General features: G+C 42.8%; 2 protein-coding genes across 5 annotated transcripts in view; one reads left to right on the top strand and one right to left on the bottom strand.

Moving 5' to 3' along the window:
• TMEM255A (transmembrane protein 255A) overlaps positions 1-13,078 on the top strand; it is a 47,976-nt gene extending 34,898 nt beyond the window's left edge. For all 3 annotated transcript variants that reach the window (XM_010821370.4, XM_005227466.5, NM_001083721.1), the window contains 2 exons: positions 3,835-3,978; positions 10,739-13,078. In XM_010821370.4, the coding sequence (XP_010819672.1) occupies positions 3,835-3,978; positions 10,739-10,897 (303 nt within the window). In that variant the 3' untranslated portion in view covers positions 10,898-13,078. The remainder of the gene's footprint in view (positions 1-3,834; positions 3,979-10,738) is intronic.
• Positions 13,079-13,342: 264 nt separating this feature from the next.
• Positions 13,343-20,957, bottom strand: ZBTB33 (zinc finger and BTB domain containing 33). 2 transcript variants are annotated; one of them, NM_001098157.1, is made up of 2 exons: positions 20,831-20,957; positions 13,343-18,471 (listed from the first exon to the last, which is right to left on the bottom strand). In NM_001098157.1, the coding sequence occupies exon 2, from the start codon at positions 18,467-18,469 to the stop codon at positions 16,472-16,474; it is 1,998 nt and encodes a 665-aa protein (NP_001091626.1). In that variant the 5' UTR covers positions 18,470-18,471; positions 20,831-20,957; the 3' UTR covers positions 13,343-16,471. The 2 variants fall into 2 exon arrangements, with proteins under 2 accessions (NP_001091626.1, XP_059739559.1); XM_059883576.1 differs by lacking the exon at positions 20,831-20,957 and adding an exon at positions 20,262-20,806.
• Between the last annotated feature and the right edge of the window lie 1,460 nt (positions 20,958-22,417).

Below are 22,417 nucleotides of genomic sequence, written 5' to 3'. Positions count from 1 at the left end.
TTGAGTTTCTTTAATTTTAAAAATTAAAAGCCAGTTGTTTCCAACTGTTGGGAGCTTCTCTGAGAAATGAGGAGGAGAGTGAGGGAAGACCTGAGCCTCATCCAGTGCCAAGCCTGGGAACCCAATTGAGGGCCAGTGGGGAAAACAAAAGATGAAGGCAAAGAGCAGAGGCAGGAAATTTGATTCATGACAAGAGAGAGCAAGTATGAGCTATATATTACGACAGGGCACCAAAGAAGAACCATTGTTTTGATCGCTTTATGAAAATGAGACATGGTATAGAAAATCCTGGAACATCAACCAGAAAATCCTTGGCCTACGTCCAAACGTGCTTGATGCCTCATGGTGATGTGTCTCCACCCTGAGTAGAATGCCTTAGGGGCCTCAGGGAGGCCCAGAGGAGCTGGCTGATGAAAGGCATTCCTGAGGAGTGAGGCCAGGAGCCAAAGGCTGTGAGCTGGCAGCCTTCAATGGGATCAACTCGGAGCACTGTTTCCAGAGTTGTGGGAGCCTGAAAGGAAAAAGGACGTCTTCATTCCCTGACCAGAGGGGCTTGGTGCCAAGGATCTTAAAGAAATGTTGGATGACCACAGTGTTTGTGGCTCAAAGATATGAGAACTTGAGATGAATCATAAGAAGTGATACTGTCTTGCCATTTTTTGCTACTTAGTGTCTCTGGTGTAAAGTAGGGAGAAATCAAAGTGGTCTTCTTTCCAAAGTCCACAATCATTGTCTTTGAAGGGACTCAGTTCTGTCCGGGTGAGATGGATTTGACCATTTCCTGTGCCTGGAGGAGGAAATGGCTACCCACTCCAGTATTCTTGTCTGGAGAATCCCATGGACAGAGGAGCCTGGTGGGCTACAGTCCATGGGGTCGCAAAGAGTCAGACGCGACTGAAGCAGCTTAGCACAGCACAGCACATTTCCTGTGCTTGCAAATCACCGTTTGTTTCACTGGAGCTCAGAATGCTACTTATCAGAAGTGGAGATCTCATAACTTAAGCCCCAGAATTATTGGTACAGAAACACACATTCCTATATACACACACGAATAGAAACAGAGCCCAGATTTATTGTAAAATCAGAATTATGGATTTAAAACTGTAACTAGACCATGCTCTGGGGCAATCCCTTTTGCTCCTTCCCTGTACCACTCCCAACTTCACCCCCCTTGACACTCTCAACCTCTGTTGGTACCTTGTCCATTTTCTCTACATCCTCTGCATCTCTCATCTGTGGCTCTCCTGTGCTTATTTCATCTTCCTCCTGTGTTTCTTTCTAATATTCAACTTCCTTTCAAAGAGGATCCTGGACCCCCAGCCTTGCTACACACAAAAAACCTTTTCTAGATCGTTTATATTCCCCAATTGCGTCTCTGTGGTTACGTGTGTATGCTCAGTCGTGTCCCACTCTTTGTGACCCTATGGACTGTAGCCCGCCAGGCTTCTCTGTCCATGGGATTCTCCAGGCAAGAACACTGGAGTGGGTTGTCATTTCCTCCTCTAGGGGATCTTCCCGACCCAGGGATTGAACCTGCGTCCCTTACATCTCCTGCACCGGCTCTTTACCATTGAGCCACCTGAGAAGCCCTCTCTTTGCATAAAAGAGCTGGTTTCATTTTGCAAGAGTTGGAGGGTGTGGTTTTAACTGGCACAAGGCCAAGGGAACATGATTTCTGGGACTTCCTCAGGCGTGACATTTCTTCTTGGAATCCTGGTGGAGAGGTAAGGGCATTGCTGAACACTCCGCTTCTGTAATGCGAGCCAGCCCTTAGAATGGTCAAGACCTCAGCCCTCTCCCACACATGAGAGAGGCTGAGAAACATTTCTGTGGTTGTCTGTGAGCAGCATCATAATGACTGAGGTTTGTAGCTCTTCAAACCTCCTAGAGATGTAAACAGTAACCCACTCCAAGGAAGAGAGCAACAGACTGTGTTGAAACTTGCTCTACGGGAGTTTCCTCTGCCAACACCCCAACATGGTTGCCTGTGCCATTGCCAAAGCCTGCCCACACATTTTCATCACTTGAGAGGAAGCTTCTGCTCACCGTTAACACAAAGTAGATACATACCAGAAACAAGACACATGGACTTTGTGGACAGCTCTAGATTATATGCACGAACAGAGGGGGTGTCAATGACATGGACCATGGAAAGGACATTTCTCCCACACCTTGAGCCATGTGGCACTCATAAGGTACAAAGCACAGTCCTGCTTGGGAACTCATGAGCAGTGGTGACTTCCTCTAGCAGTGTTTTGGCCTTATTGAAATCCAGACTCCCATCCTAGACAAGATTGGTTTTAACCCTTGAAGGGCTACACACACCACCATGTTATAAAAAGGGTATTCAATTCTTTCTGCATTGTTTTATTTTCCCCAAAATGTGTGTGTGTGTGGAGGGGTATCAATATACTCTACTTGGTCTTTCTTGGTTTCTGTGCTAAGATTTTGCCTCCAGCCCCCAGGGCTGAGGCGAAGTGAATACCTTCATGTGTGCCTGCGAGCTCCTTAGTGAGGTTGGAATCTGCAAGAATCCTTACAGTTTTTCCAAACTCTTCATGATTAATCATATTTTTGTCACAGTGAGAGCAATAGTCTTGTTGGTTTAACATTTTGTATTGGGGGGGTGGTTCTCAATTTTTTTTTCCTTTGTGTTTTTGAAAGTCAAAGATTTCAACTATCGGTTTGAATTTTTCAAAATAGTGTGGGGAAATGATACAAGTGATACGTAGTAGTTGTGAAAACTTCGGCTGTCTAATTGAGAGTAAAGAGTCCCCATTTACTTCCTAATACCACTGCCCTCCCCAGACACAGCCATAGCTAACAATTTGTTGTGAATCTTTCCAAATTAATTTCATTGACAAGTGTATATTTATATATAATTGTTTGGGTCTTTACATAAACTGGGATTATGCTTTGGTAATAGAACATGGTGACTTTTTAAAAGATTTTATTTTTAGAGCAATTTTAGATTCACAACAAAACTGAGATGAAGGTACAGAGATTTCCCATAAACTTTCTTCCCCAACACACAGCCTTCCCCATTATCAGCCTCCCCCATTATCAACATCCCCCACAGAGTGGTACATTTGTTAGCAAGGATGAATCTATATTGACGCATCATAATTACCCAAAGTCCATAGTTTACCTTAGGGCCCACTCTTGATGTTGTAATTCTATGGGACATAGAATACTGGACAAATGTATTGGACAAATGAATTCTATTGGACAGGTGTATAATGACATATATCCATCATTCTGGCAGCACACAGTATTTTCACTGCCCTAAGTAGCCTCTGCGTTCTGCCTGTTCATCCTTCTTCCCAATCCCAACCCCTGACAACCAGTGATCTTTTATTGTGTCCATAGTTTTGTCAATGGCTTGCTTTCTTAAACATTGTTTTTAATTTTAATTTTTGACTGCATGCAGGCTTTCTCTAGTTGCAGTGACCAGGGGCTACTCTTCGTTGTGGTGTGTGGGTTTCTCATTGCCATGGCTTCTCTTGTTGCAGAGGCTGGGTTCTAGGCCCTCAGGCTCAGCAGTTGTGGCGCCTGGGCTTAGTTATCTCGTGGCATGTGGGATCCTCTCGGACCAGGGGTTGAGCCTGCATCCTCTGCATTGGCAGGCGGATTTTTAACCACTGAAGCACCGTGGAAGCCCTGTTTTTGTTTTTTATATTTACAAGTATATCCTGGACAACTTCCCTGTCACTAACTATAGGTGCACATCATCATTTATCAACAGGTCCATAGTATTCTGTAGAATGGATGTCCCGTGGTTTATTTACCCATTCCCCCAGTGATGAACATTTATATTGTTTTTTGATTTTACAGAACCCAACTCTCCCAGCACTGAACTGCTCTGTTGAAAATGCCCATCCAACTGTTTCTTACTATGCTCGTCCTCAAGTGGCATCCTACAACACCTACTACCATAGCCCTCCTCACCTGCCACCTTATTCTGCTTATGACTTTCAGGTACGTTTTGAGAGAAAAAAAAGAAGTCCCTGTTACCCTTGCTCTTGCTCATCCTCTCTTATTCTCTCCGTATTTTGGATCCTTCCTAATATATATGAGGTAGCCAGGCTCTCCATCCCGCAGCCTGTGGGTACCCGTGAAGCTTAAGGACTGCATAGGCAGGCAGTGATGGCGGAGGCTGGGAAAGACACAAGAGGAGAAGCAACAGAGTGACAGACGAAAGGGGGAGAGAAGGAGATAGGATTCAGATGTCCCAAGGGGCGCTGACCTCCCCTGAGGTACTCATGAGTACATCACCACAGACCCCTGTCCAATGGTGGCTTTTTCCATTCCTCTGCTACAGGAAGAGGCTTGTCTAGTCCTGTTCCATAGCACAAGGACACGCTGAATCACACAAGGGTTTGAATCAAATCTGTAATGAGAAAGCAGTCCCTTCGTTTTTTCTAGACTTCCTAACTGGGACTATACAGAGAAAATATTTTTTATAACACCCTTCTCCCTTCCTTTTTAATTTTTTTGCCTTGTTATCATGTGGGTCAGAAATAGTGTTACCAAATTTGCACTTTCCCACTTTCCTTTTGAGCTAAGATGAAGCATAGAAAAACAGAACCCAAAAGGCAGTTCATTAAAGGGAATTCATTGTATGTGGTCAGAGCGCTGAACTAGACACTTCAGGAAAACAAATGAAACGGTCTTTTAGGCATTTACAGTGATTATAAACCCTGGACCACAGAAGAGTGGGATTCCACTCCAATCTGGTTAATTCAAAATTTGGGTACCAGGGAAATGCCTTTGAAAGGAGGCAAACCCATAATGAATTTTGTTCTATTGACTAAGAGTCCTGAATGTTCCAAGGGGACATAAAAGCATGACTGTTTGGGGGTGCTTCCAATTAACCAGCCAGTTTAGAAAAACAGAGCCCTTGGAAAACCTAATTTCTGCCTCAGATTAACAAAATACTTGAAACTGAAAACCCTCCCCATTTAGTTGAGTAAAGTGTACTCTGGTTTGATTTAGACACTGTATGGGCAGGTCTAGGACTCTATACTGCAATAGGAGTACGTCTAGTGTGAATGTGGACTTGTTCACTGTCACAAAATACAGCACCAGCACAAGGAGACATCCATTAAAGCCTGGGGGAAAGTGTTAGAACTTGTTTTAAAGCCTACTGTATTCACAGGTAGACAACTCAGGGAACTTGTTCCCCAAATAGATAGTATAGACTGAAAAACACAAATATGCTCTGAAAGGGCATAGATAATTGCAATAGTGACAGGGACAAAAAGGAATCCTTTAAGAGAATTCAGGGACATTGAACCTAGCATGAGAGGGTCACCATTCTTTGAGGCATCCATAACCAAAAGTCATCCTAGGAGAGAGGGGCCACGCATGGCTCCCAAGAGGCTGCTTCCATTTTTTTTTATATGGAAGTAAATTATATTGATTAGATTGGTTTTTGGACTTTTCACTTTATAACAAATCTCTGGAGTAGGAACAGTAACCTCCTTAGTAATGGCTGCTGCAAACTCTTAAGATAGGAAGTCCCTGTTTATGTAATGGAGCTATCTTTCTGTCCATCATTACTCATTCAAAACCATCCCAGGTATGAAAACAAGGTTCCCCAATGCCAGTGGTGGCCCAGGCTGTCGTTTTCAGTTCAGTCAGTGTTTACTCTGTGTTCACATGTGCTTGGAGCTATGGATGTAGAGACTGAGTGAGACCTAGGCCTGCATTACGAGGTCAGTCTAAGGACCTGAGTGGGGATGCTCAGGGACAGCAGCGAGGACAGAGATGTATATCCAGGTCTGTCTGAGGCCAGAGGCTGGCTTGGGGGAGTCTTTGGAGAAGCTGTAAATCTGAGCACACTATTGATCTTTTCCCCAGTTAGTTTCAGAATATTTCCATGTTTTACTGCTTTAAATTATGGGCTTTATAATCATTACTCAGAAAGGTTCTCTTGACTCACCCTTACCGTGTGATTACATGGCTCCCCACTCCAAGGACTGCTGGGCCACTTCTTATACCTCTCCTGGTTCTTTCCAGAGGTTCAAGCTGTCTTTTCTATTTCCTTTTTGGAGATGTTCTAAAGTTGTGGGTTTTAAGGGATGTGATTTATTTATTTGGCTTCACTGGGTCCCCAATGCAGTGCACAGGCTCTTCGTTGAGGTGCATGGGCTTTCTCTAGTTACTGTGTGGGCTTCTCTAGATGTGTCGCATGGGCTTAACTGCCCTGCGGCATGTTGGCATGTGGGAATTTAGTTCCCTGACCAGGGATTGAACCTGTGTCCCCCGCATTGGAAGGCAGTTTCTCAACCACTGGACCACCAGGGAGATCCCTAAGGGATATGTTTTTAGGTGGTATTTGTTTCCCTCTAGAACTTATACAGCATTTTGTTTTAGTATTTGAATGGAGCTTTCTTTTGTTCACCAAGTTCCAGTTCCTTATCGTTTCATACAAGGAAATACCAGTCTTTACCCAAGAAAGCCAGGAGGATTAGGGCCATCTGCTGTGTTCCCAGATAAATGGAAAGCAGTCAGCAAAATGCATACCAGCTCTGACAATAAAAGCAGCAGAAGCACAGACCTAACAACAGCAACAACAAGCCAGAGTGCCCTTATTCTCTTACATTGTATTGGGGAACCAAATAATAGCAGGAAAATGGACCTTTCTGGGCTTTGTTCTGAATGATTTCCCCAATTTGATCATTTCCAAATAGAACTATTTATGTCACTTTGAAGACTTCTCTCTCCCTTTTTACCCCTGAGGCTGATGAGATTTATAGGATATTCTTTTAACCCCGCAAAGTCACACCCTTATTGGGTAGCTGTCCAGTCAGGAAGCTTGGGAAGCATTTCTTGTGGTCAGATGGGAGCAAGGACGTGGGTCTGCTCAGGTGGCCCTGAGGATGTCGTGAGGGCTGAGCTTGGAGAAACAGGATTCTTGCAGACTTTGGACTTGAAGCCAAGGCTGTCAGTGCCTCCTTGCTCATCTTCCTGCACTCACTTCTCTTGTACCTTGCACCCACTTCCAGGTAGCCAGGCAGTCCATATCCTATAGGGTATGAAACATCAGTTTCTACTTCTGCTGGGAAATTCAACCCTGTGTAGCTTTGGGGTCCGCTTCCCTGGGGACTCAGTGGTAAAGAATCCACCTGCCCAATGCAGGAGATGTGGGTTCAATCCCTGGGTCAGGAAGATCCCCTGGAGAAGGGAATGGCACCCCACTCCAGTATTCTTGCCTGGGAAATCCCATGGACAGAGGAGCCTGGAGTGTTATAGTCCATGGGATTGAAAAAGAGTCGGACCTGACTTAGTGGCTAAACAACAACAACAAGTTTTGGGGTAAATCCCTTAACGATTCCAGTCTGACCTACTGGGCCAGAATCCCGACTTCACTCTAACCATGTCCCTGTCCTGTCCAATTGGTGAATTGCCAAGTTTAGCTTAAAACAAAAGCCTTTGTAAAATGCCACTGCCTCTGTGGATGGTCTTTGTTAAATCACAGAAAGGTACACTAGGTTTCTATGTAGCCACTGAAAAAGATCCATTATAAATTGGGCCTACTGAATGAGAGAGTGGAGGTTGTCTTGGGGGAGATGGTAGATGGAGCAGGTGACTGACAACCTTAGCAGGCTGCCACCGCCACTCAGCCTTCTATTTCCCCTCTCCTGCCAAGCTTCTCCTTGCCTCTCCTCCTCTCTCTTGTTTCTGATCCCTCGCTTTGCTCCCACTCTTCTCTCTGTCTCTCCTGGGTTTGCTTTCTGGGCCAGAAACAGAGGGGGAATGCAAAGAACCAAGAGACCCTGGATTTCACCCTTGGAACACAGCATCTTTTGCTGGTGTAACCTTCATCACCCGGCCAGTTCCAGGGCTCTTCAGGGAGTCACTGCTTCCCAGCGCTTCTGAAGAGAGAAGCACACGTGATAGAAATGCACATGGGTCTTGCAGAGTGTGGGTCCGCCTGGGGCAGGGAGGGGCAGATTGAAGTGGGAGAGGGAGGGGCAGATTGAGGCGGGAGAGAAGTGTCTGTGAGGGTGTTCCCACCTCCTCTGTCCCTGCGATAAGCCACCCCAGCCTCTCAGAAGCAGCTCAGGAAGCTCAGAGCCCAGCAGTAAGCTATTTAGATGCTTTTCATGCTTTTCATGCTTTGTGGTGCGAAAAGATTCAAAGCTCTGTTCTTCTGAGTGGCCGTCCTGTCCCGTTAGTCAAGTCTTAGGCAGGAACTAAAATGTACCGGGCCTGCTCCCCAGCTGCAACAAAGCCAAAGCTTTCCCAAGGTAACTGCCTGTTGCTAGGAAACTGCATGGTGGTGCCCACCCCCTCCAACCCACTATCCCAAGGGCGGGGGGTGGACTATGGCCAGTTAGCTCCCTCGCTCTGCCATTTATTCCTAAAACTCCAGCATCATCAGAGGGCAGTGAGAAGCATCCCACCCCTATCCCCCTAAATACCTTCTTATACGGGAAACTTCCCTGGTAGCTCAGTTGGTAAAGAATCTGCCTGCAATGCAGGAGACCCCGGTTTGATTCCTGGATCAAGAAGGTCCCCTGGAGAAGGGATAGGCTACCCACTCCAGTACTGTGGCCTGGAGAATTCCATTGGACTATAGGGTCACAAAGAGTCGGACACGACTGAGCGACTTCCACTTTCACATCACGGGAAACTGAGAGGTGAAAACCCAAGGTGGCTGTACCAGTCTCCTTAGGATCAAAGTCTACAACTGCCCCCAGCAGCCTGTTACTGCCTCTCAGGACAGAATGGGCTTTAGCTCCATCTTTGAAACTTGCCTTCCCTTCTGTGTCTAGTGGGCAGAGAACTGGCCTCCTGACTCTATCCTGGAGCGGGATTTAGAAAGGCAGAGTGTCACAACCCTGGACGCAGAGATGTTGTTCCTGGTGGGATTTTGCTCTCCTCTCTGGTTTAAGAGGACAGCGAAAGCAACAGAGGAGGAGGGAGAGAGAGGAGAGATCATGAGATCAGTGTCAAAGGAAGCATATCTCTTCCTGGAGGGAGAAGAAATTTGGAGATTTTTGGAAGCAGTCTGGCTTGTCTCAAGTCAACTGCCTCAAGCTCTTTTATCTTTTTTTTTTTTTTTTTTCTGCTGCACCATGCAGCATGTGAGAGCTTAGTTCCTCAACCAGGGATTAATCCCGTGCCCTCTGCATTGGAAGCATTAACCACTGCATTGTAAGCATTAACCACATAACCAGGGAAGTCCCTCAAGGTTTTTTTTTTTTTCGTCTTTAAAGGCTTTCTATGACCCTTTCATTCCTTCTCTCAGATCAAAAGGGTGGATGGGGTGGGGGAGGATCAGTCCTGACATTATGTGGTAGGAGACAGAGATTTCAATGTCTAAAGCAAGACCTAGAAACCAGGATACCCCTTTCTAAGGAGTACGGAAGTCAGGACTGGGGATAAGGAGAATCAGCCAACTGGTCTCAGGCTCCAGACACCTCACGGCAAAGCTGACTCTAGATTGTTCTAGGCCTGGAAATGACATGATCAGCTTAGACTCTAGGGCTTCACAGGTAGCTCAGTGGTAAAGAACCCACCTCCCAAGCAAGAGACGTGAGTTTGACCTCTGATCCAGGAAGATCCCCTGGAGAAGGAAATGGCAACCCACTCTAGTATTCTTGCCTGGGAAATCACATGGACAGAGGAGCCTGGTGGGCTACAGTTCCTAGGGTATCAAAGAGTCAGACATGACTTAACAACTAAACGGTCAACCACTTTGACTCTGGCCAGCAGAACAAAGTAAAGGTATTGACCTCCCCAAACAGCACTTGAACTCTTGAGAAATTTTGGTATAAGTGGGTCTTCTTTTAAAAAAATACAGCAGTTCCTCCTAGAGCTAAGGCACAACAGAAAATTGCCATTCTACAGCCCTATTCATTGGCTCTTATTGGAGATCCCTTCAGCCTTCAGGCCTCAGCCATGCTCCACCACTGGAGCAAGGCCACGGTACCCACAAGATGTGACTGTAGACTTTGAAAATAGATTTTATTTCTAAAAAATTCTTCTGTGCTCTATGAGTGACTGAAGTCTTAGTCACTCATCCAACATTGATTGAGCAACTTCTACTTGCCAATCACTGTTCTGCGCTCTGGGGGAGAGAGCAGTGACCAAAACAGGTCAACTCTCCTTGAGTAGGAAAGTCAGGGTCAAGGGTGTACACTGGCCGGGAAAGAGAAGTGGCAGATTGACTCCTCACATGCTGATTCACTGGGAATTTTTTTTGTATCCCGTATCTCACTCCCTTCCCAAAGTGCCATGCATGCTCCATTGCTCTGTCATATCCAACTCTTAATGACACCATGAACTGTAGCCCACCAGGCTCCTCTGTCCATGGGATTTCCCAGGCAAGAATAATGGAGTAGGTTGCCATCTCCTTTTCCAGGAGATCTTCCCAACCCAGGGATCGAACCCATGTCTCTTGTATTGGCAGGCGGGTTCTTTACCACGAGCCACCTGGGAAGCCCCCCCAAAATAACCCAGAAGTAGGAGCAACAGGATAACTGACTGACTGAGAGGTCCAAAGGGCTGGGGAAGAGGATTCCAAGGCATCTCTGCCTGAGCTTTGCAGCTTGAGTGAAAGTTGGACCAGCTCCGTTTTATGGCCCTCAATAACCCTGCGAGGTTTAGGGGCTCTTGGTTGTTCCAAACCAGAACACACTGGGTCCATATTCATTTTTAAATAATGACTAATGTTGGGGAATTGCAACCTCATGGTGGAAACTGATGTTTTATTTTGATTGCACAGCATTCCAGCGCCTTTCCATCCTCCCCTCCCTCTGGACTTTCTGACGAGCCCCAGTCTGCCTCGCCTTCGCCCAGCTACATGTGGTCCTCGAGTGCTCCACCCCGTTACTCTCCACCTTACTATCCGCCTTTTGAGAAGCCACCCCCTTACAGCCCCTAAAGAGGAATGCCCGCTGGCTGTTGAGATTATTGTGGCTTTTGTATTTCTGCTTTAGTGGAAGTGTGTAGGGTACAAAATTTAAAGTGTGACTCATACATAAAGTTTGACAGTGGCCTGCCAGGCTAGGGAAAGATAGAGAAGAAGTTTATTTGTTATTAGTGCAGAGGAGGGGTGGCCAGGCTGAGCCCAGCAGTTCTGAGCAGGACAGTGCGAGGCTGGGGAGCCATCTCAGCAAGAAGCGTCTCTGGTCTGGGCCTGCATTACGCTATGGCCCCACCTCTATAGGCCGCAGAAGCATGGTTGCCATCTGCTTCACTTGGTGTAAAAGGAGTGTTGTCCTCACCCTTAGCAGATTGCCACCCTAGCACCTCAGTTGAAGCGCCTGGCTTAGAGGCCCTCTCTTTCCCTCCCACTAAAGTCAGTCCCTAAGGAAAATTTCCCAGATGATAGGGCTACACGGTAGTTCCAGTGCAGAGAGTTCTGGCTAAGATTTTGTTTGCTTGTGTCTGATGCTGAATAAAGCTGGCCATATCCCTTACTCCTTTCTTCTCTGTATTGTAAAAATGGCTGTTGTGATCATTCAGCTCAGCTTTTGTGATTGGTACCTCCCAAAGGGAAAAGTGCAATATTCCTTCGAGTAGTGGGGAACAGGATTGATTGTTCAAGAAGCACTGACATACACAGAGCAGCATGTGAGATGTTTTAAGTAGATCCCAGTTATACATCAGGTAACTTAGGAAAACAGCGGTTTACTACATGTTGCATTTGCTGTGGGAGATAGAAATCTTACGGTTAAAACTGAGTTTTAAAAATGCTAGATTAGGTTCTTGAAATGTCACTAATCTTTGTGACTATTTAATCTTCAAATATTGTGCTTCAACCCCAGCAAACCGCACGTATCCTGCACCCTACCCCAAAAGAATCATCTGTATTTTAATGCCACTGCTCTAATTGGTCCTTTTTTCTGTTGAGACCAATCGTGACAGTGTTCAAGATTATGGAAGTGTTACAATGCCGCTTTAAGTCTGCAAAACCTCAAATGTAGCCAACTTGACAAACTCTTAAGTGTTATTGTAGATTTAAAATCCATTTGGCACATTGTGGTATTTGTACAGTTCTTTTAATTATACATAGCTTTAAACCTCAACCTGATGAATTTAACACTTTGGCACCCATGCCTTCACTTCAGAATGAACACTTTCATTGCGATCTTATGTTAACCTGAGAATTGATTTAAAGGAAGATTGATAATCCTACACTTGTAAAAAAAAAAATACAGGGCTATTGTATTTTAGACAGAACATATACAGGAAAAATTTCCAGCCAATTTTGCTACCTCCCAACTTGATGGATTAGAGGTAGCAGGCAAATGCTGGTGCTCCCATCTACCTTGTAGACACCCAGCCATCAAGAATTCTCAAGGCACAACAAGTGCGCTCACTGTTCACAGTAAATGTTTGCAAAACATTCAGTTTAACTTTTGACATCACAAATGACGTCTCTCTGAATTTCAAATCTGAACAATTATAATCTTTTTGCGTTATATAACACTATTATTTTCTACTGTTCTGAGCATATTAAAATTCTATTGGATTTCAAAAAGGGACTAATAACCAATTGACTTACTATACAAATATCAACTTGTGATACTCAATGAAATTTCTTGCTGTTTACACTTTACATTTTGCTTTAATGAACGTGTATGAGTATTTAATTTTTTAAAAGGCACCATTACACAGTATATCCTACATTTATCACATTTCTTAAAGTGTTAAGATTCTAGGACTCATTTCTATGTATTTTTCTTACTTTACAAAATAACTTGAAACAGTATAGATTTTGTAACTTAATTTTAGCAGCTTCTTTTTTTATTACATTGAATTATAACAACTGCATGTTACCTTAGAAAAGTTAATATTTGCTGCTTTACTCTTTTGCAAAAACATTTGCTGTAATGAAGGAATTTGTATTTCCAAAATGTACCTTGACTGCATTTTGTAATATTTACCGCTTTATTCCTAATTCTGCTTTAAAGTATTGAACTGGGCATGAAAAATTAAAATATTAATCCAGAACCTGTGTAAACTGGATATTGCTTAAAATCTGTATCACTGCCATGTTGGAAACCCAGACTGCTTTTGTGATGTTTCAAATTAATAAAACTATCCTCCTCCTTATCAACTTACATGTGTCTTCATGGAATCAACAGAAGTATCACAAATGCTCTAAAGCAACTGACAGCAGCTGACTCACTTCTGACTACTATGGTTCAAGATATAATGGGCATGCGATTAACCAACATATAAAACCTAACAGGAAATTCTGTCATACTGTCATCAGAAATATAGTTCCAGTCTCCTGCTACAAAAATTGAAAAACAACAGAATGTAATAGTCTATATAATTAATGAAAGATCATCTTGTAAAAAAAAAAGACACTAAAAAATCAGAATTAAAACATTTTATTTTTGCCATAAGAAACTCTACGAACTAATATCAGGTAACGGTTAATGAAAAGTAGAACTTAAAGTCATGACAGGGAAGACTGTACAAGTATGAACACTACAGCACTGGGTGGAAATGAACAAAAGTTTCATATGATTGACAGAGGTGAGAAAGCCAGTGCTGTTGAATTAGTATTTAATTCTTTAGAGTATGCACGCCTTGACAATACAAAAAACTTTTACCATTTTTACCTTTATCTTTTTGGTACAATGGGAAAAATGCAGCATCGATTCCTCATAGTGGTTGTATGTGGGGGATCATTACCAGCAAAATGATAAAATATATTTTAAAATGAATCTCTCAAGATTGCTATGGCATATAAAAATCTTTGCTTAAACTAAGCACTTTCATTTTCTGTCATCTCTTTGAACAAATTGCTATTTCAAACAGTTCCTATCCAGAATATTTATAGGTAATTTAGCATAGGAGCAAATCTGAAGCCAACTTGAATGAAAAAAAAGAGTTCAATTGCCAGAAAACTAAGTATAAAATAGGAAAACACCATGACAGGTTTTGAATAGCATCTTGCTACAGATTTCCAACCCCATAAACACTGGGAGTGAATGGTTTTAATTCCTAAAGAGTATTCCACATGGATTCTGAACTTTGGATATAGAGACTTCTAAAAAAACTGAAGACCCTGACATACGTTCAAGTAAGAGTCTTCTGGCAAAAATACAATTTAAAGTGAATTTTCCAGTTTTCCTCCTCCCAAAAAACTAGAAGATACCTTCAGTAGGCAAAGTTGAAATTTCAGACTCAGAACTTAGATAGAGCACAGCAGCAGCAAATAATTATATCAAGATAATTCTGAACGGATAGTTTTCCATTATAGAATTCCTAGTCTGTCATAATGGCCTTGTAGAAACCAAGTTTTATTGAAAAAGTGAAAGTGTTTGTTGCTCAGTCGTAACTGACTCTATGCAACCCCATGGACTGTAGCCTGCCAGGCTCCTCTGTCCATGGACTTTCGCAGGCAAGAATACTGAAGTGGGTAGCCATTCCCTTTCCAGAGGATCTTCCTGATTCAGGGATAGAACCCAGGTCTTCTGCACTGCAGGTGGACTCTTTACCATCTGAGCCATCCATGAAGTTAGCAGTTAAGTCTGAAAGGACTGGAAGTATCATTCACACTTGTTGAATTATGTCTAACTGGTGAAACAGCATAAATGAAACAAATTTCCACTGAAAACATTTCAGAGTGTACCCTATAGTCAAAGAGTAATGTTATCAATACATATACACAAAGGAAACAGATATTGCAATTCCAGAGATCAGACTTGTAAGCTGTATGGTAATTTAAAAATTTTCCAAGGATTAGTTTACAAAATGGTCTTAAGGTCTCAACTTACAGAACGGAAAACAAAAGATGCACATCATTCTAACCCTCGGTAAGCAAAGGACTGTATTAATTTTTCTTTCTCCTTGTATTACTGCAAACACTGATGCCCGATACCCTCAGTTACCATCTCAAGAAATACTGAAATCATTATCTTCAAGTCTAGCTTACTGTCAGAAAGATGATGTATACATGAGAAATTGATTAAAGCTTTAAGTTCAAAGTCAAGAAATAGACTATTTTCAAAAATACATCGTTAAGGAGAAAGAAAATATCTATGTTGAATTAAGAAATACTTAAGCAAGGTTACAAAGGACTAATAACTATGCACAACAATCTTTTTCAGTATCTAATCATATTTTTTTCGTTTGCAAAAATTTACAGAAGTTCAACAAGTCAATCTATTATAAACGCTAGGCTATATATTTGTTCCAACCTGCTTCCCTTTTAGTACTGGCACTTCAATAAGTTTTGACTTTATTTTCTAAGTGTTTAAACATGTGTCATTTTAAAAGGGAGAAAGGTGGTATTCATTGTTCTCAAGATAAATGGGAATCAACAAGCCTATTTAACTTCCTTGTATTGCTTCTGATTGCTATAATACTGCAGCAATTTGCAGATGGAATGGAACTTATTTTAGGAGTAAAAACCTAAAAGGTCTTGCTGAAAGGAAAATACTAGATATCTGATTCAGCTATGTCAAATAAAAACTTCCTATTAGAGATTCTAAGTAATATGAACATTTAAAAATACATGCCAGTGGCCTCCCACCCAAAATATGTAAGAGTCTCATTTATGAAATTTGTCATTTATAAAGATGCATACATAAAGATTAGTTTGGTGGTGTTCAAATTCAAAGTCTGAAAAACTTAATGGGAATATTTTTTAACCATAATGAGCAAAAAGGAAATCTCCATTCACTTCCATTCTCTGTCTCTATCATATAAGAGCACAGAATTTAAAGCAAATATGATAAAAACTTTTAATCTCTTCCTGTCTGCATTACAGAGATTTCTTTTTTGCCCATAGAAACCACACTGCAAAGGTATATATATACAGTAGTCCAGGCACCAGTCTTTTCGAGACTATGGTGATAAAAGTGAAGTTTAATTCTAATTAGCTAAAACTTGTTTATTCTTCAAATGAGAAACTTGTCTGCACGGCTATTTTCATGAGGGGTGGGAGGCAGGAGGCTGCTATCCATTTGGGTTAGCAAAATACACAACCAAGCAGAGACTTACTCTGAAAATTTCCAGGACAACTTTAGAAGTTCTCATTTACTCTTTATGCCATATACAAGACACAACACACATTTATAGTCTCAATAATAAGAAAATTGAGAATTCAGCAGTAAAGTGCTAACATGGAAGGGGAAAGTTGCAAGATATACTAGGGTATGCTAATAACTCCAGTTATTTTCAAAGAACATTCAAACTGATTCAAATTCTATTCAGGAAACTATCTCTCCAAGCTTTTTTTTTCTTTTTGCCTCTTTTAAATGTGCTGAAAGCTAACTATATAAACAGATACTTGGGGGAGGGGGAAGTTCTCAACCTCTATTCAAACTTTCAGAATAATTTGCTTCTAAAAATTATGAACAAATAATCCAACTAGACTACCTTCAAATGACATGGCAGATCAAATGAACCTGTTTTCACCTTTGTTTTACAGGTCTTCTGAAAGCCCTGACCCTTAAATCCAAACCAAAACTTTCTGATATTTCAAAGGAGTTCAATAAGATTCTGGTATTATAAATTCAAACTCAGTACTGCCATCTGTTACATTCTGTTTAAACATGGAATCATTTTCCTGCTGAATAAAAATATCTTCCCAGGTCATGGGCTTGTTCTGAGGAGCAGATGTGGTCCCTACTGGAGGTTCTTTCCCAGCATCAACCTTATATCCAATACCGTCATCCTTCATTACAGGCATAGTGCCTGACCTATCAGAGAGGTATGCATATTGTCTGATCTGTAAAGACCTGCATGGATGTAAACGATAAAGCTTCGAGTCTCCAGAAGGATCTTGACTATGAACGGACTTTATGTGTGAAGACATAAACTGATAGTTGATGAAAGACTTGCCACAGGCCAAACACTGATACCTTCGCTCTCCTGTGTGATGAATTTCATGCTTTGTGCGATATTCTGCAAGAGGAAAGACCTTCTCACAGTAACGGCAAGGATACTTCTTCTCCCAAGAATGAATGTTAAAATGTCTCCGCAGGCTTGTCAGGCAGACATATGACCTTTTGCATACAATACAGATATAATAGACCCTTCCATCTACTATTAACTCATAGTGATCATCATGTTTAACTTTCATACGTTTATTTGCCGTCTCACTGCTAGGTGTTTTTGGTATCTCGTTTCCAAGTCTGGCCTCCCCTTCATCAGGGTCATCTTTGACAGGGATAACTATATCATAAGTATCTTCACCAATATTTGCATAAACCTTGCAACCCGTTGACAAGCCTTCAATTTCAGTAGCTGTATCTAAAGTAATAATCTTCTGACCCTCCATTAGATGTTTGGATCCTAAACCTGGATCATTAGTGTTTCTTGTAATTATATCTGAAATTTTTAAAGAATTAGAAACTGGCTCTTGCAGAAGTGTAGGAATCTGCATCTTTTGTATCAACGATCCATCAAAAGTGGTATTTGGGGGGATCTCAGCCTGTGGGACCAAAGACGTATTACTGACAGCAGAATCTGGACTGGAGCTAATAGTGTCATCATCATCATCTATAATTTCCTCCTCCTCCTCTTCATTGGCCTTGTTTCCTGGTAAAACAGCACTGTTTGGTGGCTGTTGATTCTGTACAAGTAAATTGATTGAAGGAGACATATGATTTGGAAGTGAAGAACTGACATTTGGTGGTGTAGTAAGTGGTGTCTGATTTAACAAAATGATGTTGGGAGTCAGATGTGTTGGGGCCGAAGACACCAACAATTTTTCACTTCCCTGTGTCTGGCTCAGAGTTGCCTGATTCACAGAAGTAGGAAGTTTCTGAGTAGGTGTGATGTTTGTTAAAGGGGGAGAGCTATTGCTCACACAAGGTGCATCATCTGAAATAGCAACAGAGCCTGGGTTAGGCTGGACCTCTGCCACTGTGTTGGTACTCGGCAAAGTCTCCTTTGCAGGCAGAATCTCAGAGCAGAAAATGACATCATCGTCGTCATCATCTGAATCAGTAACAATGATCTTTTTTGTCTCATAATCTTCAGCAGACAAGGAAAAAGATTCTGTTATAATTGGCATTATAGTGGCCCCATTTTCTTGGGATTCATCTTTTGATTTTTGTATTTCAGGAGGTGAGTTTTCTGCATTACCATCCTGAGCTGTACCTGAGATGCTTTTAACCTGTGACAACGGGACACCAAGCTCTGCTATAAACTTAACTCCTAATAACTGCCCTGATTTAATTAACTCATCAAGTAAATCTGATCTAACACGAACAATTTTAGAACTATAGATATAATTGAGAATTTCTGCAAAGATCTCTGCTCTTATAAAGCTCAGTTCAACAACTTGCCCAGCAACTGAGAAGAGCTGATGGAAGTAAGTACTTGAAGCTGAAAGAATGTTTCTATGGGCTCGGAATTTTCGGTCTTCCACAATAACAGTAACATCACAGAAGAGTCCATGGCCACGTTGCTCATTCAAGGAGTTCAGCAGACTGCCAGAGTATTGAATGTCTGTAGCAGAAATCAGTTTTCTACTCTCCATCCCTGTAAGAGAAAGGAGAAGGGGAGATGTGTGCATTAGGAAAGAAAAACACAAGTAGTTCATTATTTAGAATTTGAGCTACAGCTTCATTAAATAGTTTATTGGCGTTTTAGTGGAAGTTTGGTGTAACTTTTTGGTTTTTATATAAACTGTTCTTACAGATTTTTATATATAACTGTTATTTGGACCACATGTTAAATCTCATGACTTCCCCCTAAGAAGAGACAAGCAAGTTTTAAACTGATCTACAGATTTGAACACTAATCTCTTCCTTTGAATCTTAGATACATGCATCACCACTAAGCAATTTTTAAAGACTAAAGTTAATTTTTTTGTTCCAATTTTGGATTTTCTCAAGAGTTTAGAGTTAATTTTTAACTGTCTGAACACTTTAAGAAAAATCTTCATTGTGAACACATAAAAAGTTATTTCACCTGTAAATGAATGAGGTGTCAGAAAAGCTTGATGTGTACAATACTAAGTCCAAAATAGGTAGTCTTCCTAAACATTTAACTTATCTTTAACAACGTATTCAACAGCTACTCCCTGCAGCCACAGACTGAACCAGCATTCAGAAACACTGGTGACTATTACCTCTAAAGTTTTTATGTTCTTATTTTAACAGGGATGCTTCATCTGGTTAAACTATGAAACACCTTTGTTACCCTCTCCTCTTTTCTTCTTCCCCTCACCTGTCTACTCCCCACAGTCTCCAGAGATGGAATGTTAGAACGCCAAAGGAAGTCAATAAATACTATTGTGAAAAACAAAACAAGGGAAAAGTTTACCATTTCTTAAAGCTCAACTGCGTGAAAACACAAAACATTTCATTTTGTTGGGAAAGAATTATGAGCACTGATATGAGAATTTTCTTCACACAGAATGATTTAGTGAAAATGAAGATATAAACTTACTGGAACAGACCAGACATCACTCTAGAAAAGGAGGAGAGGGAATGTCAATAAATAGTATTGCTGTGTACCACCCTCTAAACAATTTTCAGCACTTCACAGAAGATATTTCTGGTAACAATTTAAATACATAAAATGATACATGTATATATAATTAAAAATTAGTTGATAAGTACTTTTGGTAAAGAGACACTTCTATTCCTAGTATATATTCTTTCCCTTTAGAGTTACCAAAATAGTACAATTGTCACAGTTCTTAAGTTATACACATGTGGAAGGCAGGGCGTCTCAAATGTCTTCTAAATTTTTCAAAATTATAGCTTAAAAACACACACACAAAAAGAAATGTCTAGAAATCAAGGATTTAAAACATCATGTTATAAGGCATTGCTTGTTAACAGTAGCAGGGAATTCCAGGTTACCATAAAGGCATTCATCAGAAAGGGTGACCTTTGGACAGCGAGCCAGCTACCAGCGCTTCCGAAATATGGGCATTTCGACACAAGTCACTTTTCAGTGGATAGACAGGTTTTCTGAATACAGTCCCACTATTTTTGTCCTTTGCAAATGGGTTTTCCCAACGGGGCAAGGATTTCAATGTATGCGTCCAGGTGACACCAGGACTTGGTTTCATTTTGTTGTTTCATTTTGTCTTTCCCGTCCAGGTGGACCCAGGATCAGCACAAATCGGTCTGAACCCATCCCAACCCCAGATCCGCGACCTGACCGTGGAAAAGCCATTCTGCACGCCCGTGAGACAAATCCTTGACCGAGGGCAGGTGACGTTGGAAAAGAGAGACGCCACCCGCGAGAGTGAAACAACCTACACGCGGCAGCTGAACCCCATCTCCCTCTGTCCACCCCCTCTTCCCCATTCGCACCCGGCCGGCTGCAACCGAGGTTTTCAACCCGGATTCACGTGGAAAAGCAGTTTCTTGCAAATACAGATGGAAGGCCGGCCAGCACGGTCAGGGCGGGGGTAGTCGGGAGAGGCGGCCGGCCAGGGAAAGTAGAAGGTGGCGAAGCGGAGGGTGGGGTGTTGGGAGGGGATGTGGCCAAGCAGGCGGCATTGTTATGCCCTGGGAAGGGGAGGATGGGCCTGGCCGAAAAGCTCTAAATCAAAGTCGGGGTGAGGAGGGGGAACTGGCGCAAAAAGGCAGGCGAGGGCCGTGAAAAACGCCGAGTGGTTCTCCGCGGTGGGCTCCCCAAGCTCCGGGCCTACCCCGGGCCCTGACGGCCCCTGACGGCGGAGGAGACCGCGCCGCGGCCCTCCTGGTTCGTCCCCTCCTTCGCTCCCGAGCCCACACAAAGAAAAGGGCCGGAGGAGCGGAGCCTCAGACTCCGCCGCTTCCTGGTTCAAGTGAGGAGAAAGCGAAGGCTGGCGCGGCCCAGAGACGGAGGAAGCCGGCGCGCTCCATCGCCCCCTCACGGGTCGCAGCCGGTTCCTCACCTGCTTCCCGGCGCCGCCGCTTCTCGTCGTCAGCCCGCGCGGAAGGGTAGGAATCCTCCAACAGTCAGAAGCCGGACTCTGCGGCGATTCGGCTCCTTCTTTAAACGTCGCTCCAGTCTTGGTCAACGTCGACGCGGCTACCGCCTCCCGCCGCCACCGCTGCCACAGCTGCCTCACGCCGCCGACAGAGGGCACCGCGCGGGGGCGAGACGCCGAAGACGAAGGAGCCCTCCTCTTCCGAGCGCGGTTCGGCTCTTTCCGGAGAGGCCCGAGCGCTAGGCCGTCCCACTTCGGCGCCCCGCTCCGCCTTCGGCTCCTTCCGCAAGGGGCGGAGGAAGACTGGGAAGCGCCGGGAGCGCTCGGCCCCTTCCGGAGGGCGAAAGGGTGGGAAAAAGGAAAGGGAAGGGGGGTAACGCGGCAATAACGGTTGAGATGCGAGGGCTACTAGTCCCTTTCCTCTACGTTCTGTGTAAGCTTCTAGGGCGTAAAAACTTCGAGAGACTAATAAGGTTTCATTTCTTTTGAAAGTTCGAGACTGCCCTATTTAATAGCTTGTTGTTAGACGATAAACCAATCCTAAAGGAAATCAGTCCTGAATATTCACTGGAAGGACTGATGCCGAAGCTGAAGCTCCAATATTTTGGTCATCTGATGTGAACAACTGACTCATTGGAAAAGACTCTGATGCTGGGAAAGATTGAAGGCAGGAGGAGAACCGGATGAGAGAGGATGAAATGGTTGGATGGCATCATTGACTCGATGGACATGAGTTTGAGTAAACTCTGGGAGTTGGTGATGGACAGGGAGGTCTGGCGTGCTGCGATTCATGGGGTCGCAAAGTGTCAGACACAACTGAGCGACTGAACTGAACTGAAACCACCTTGACATATAATCAGAATGAATATAATAAAACATAATGAATCAAGTCCTGATTCAAGTTGAAGGATAACAAGCACATTCTAACACCTACTTTGAAGAAATCAGTTTTGGGGTAAGTACTGTCTTCTCAACTGAATACTAAATGATGCAATATTGTTAATTCCTTTATTGCAACTATTCTTTTCTGACCACCTGTTTGATCTGTACCAAATCTTATGTTAGACTGTGTGGAATACAAAATTAATAAGCCAAGGTCTCTACCTTTTCAAAGAGCTCAGTAGATAGGTATACAAACATCGACAAAATACAGAACACAGAGAAGGAACTAGCAAACTGAATTAGAGCTGCATCTTGAAAGATAAAGTGTAACACTTGCATTGTGTGTGCTTATTACTTTTATTTACATAGCATTGCCTGCACAGAGGGCTTTACTGTCCACACATAGTAGGTGTTCAATAATTGTTAAGTGAATGAATACATGAATGAGTTGTGGTAATTTGAAAAACTCCTCTGGTAATCCACTTCTGACTGAGTACTATGATGAATGAAGTGACAGGATGGGTATTTGAAGAGCCAAACATTTCCCTTCAGGCTGGTTATTGATCATATTCAACTAAGGAACCAAAATAGTAGCATTTTCTTCAACAATTAGAGCCATTCGCTATGTTCATTTTCTTAAAAAAAAAAAAATATATATATATATATATA

Source organism: Bos taurus, chromosome X, assembly GCF_002263795.3.
Source record: "Bos taurus isolate L1 Dominette 01449 registration number 42190680 breed Hereford chromosome X, ARS-UCD2.0, whole genome shotgun sequence".
In the NCBI taxonomy this organism is placed as follows: domain Eukaryota; kingdom Metazoa; phylum Chordata; class Mammalia; order Artiodactyla; family Bovidae; genus Bos; species Bos taurus.
Note: the sequence above shows the minus strand (reverse complement) of the source record. Positions and strands in the feature narration are given on the sequence as shown.

Bases quoted from the DNA above. Each gene is read 5' to 3' on its own strand.
- ZBTB33 (NM_001098157.1), bottom strand. From the start codon at position 18,469: ATGGAGAGTAGAAAACTGATTTCTGCTACAGACATTCAATACTCTGGC.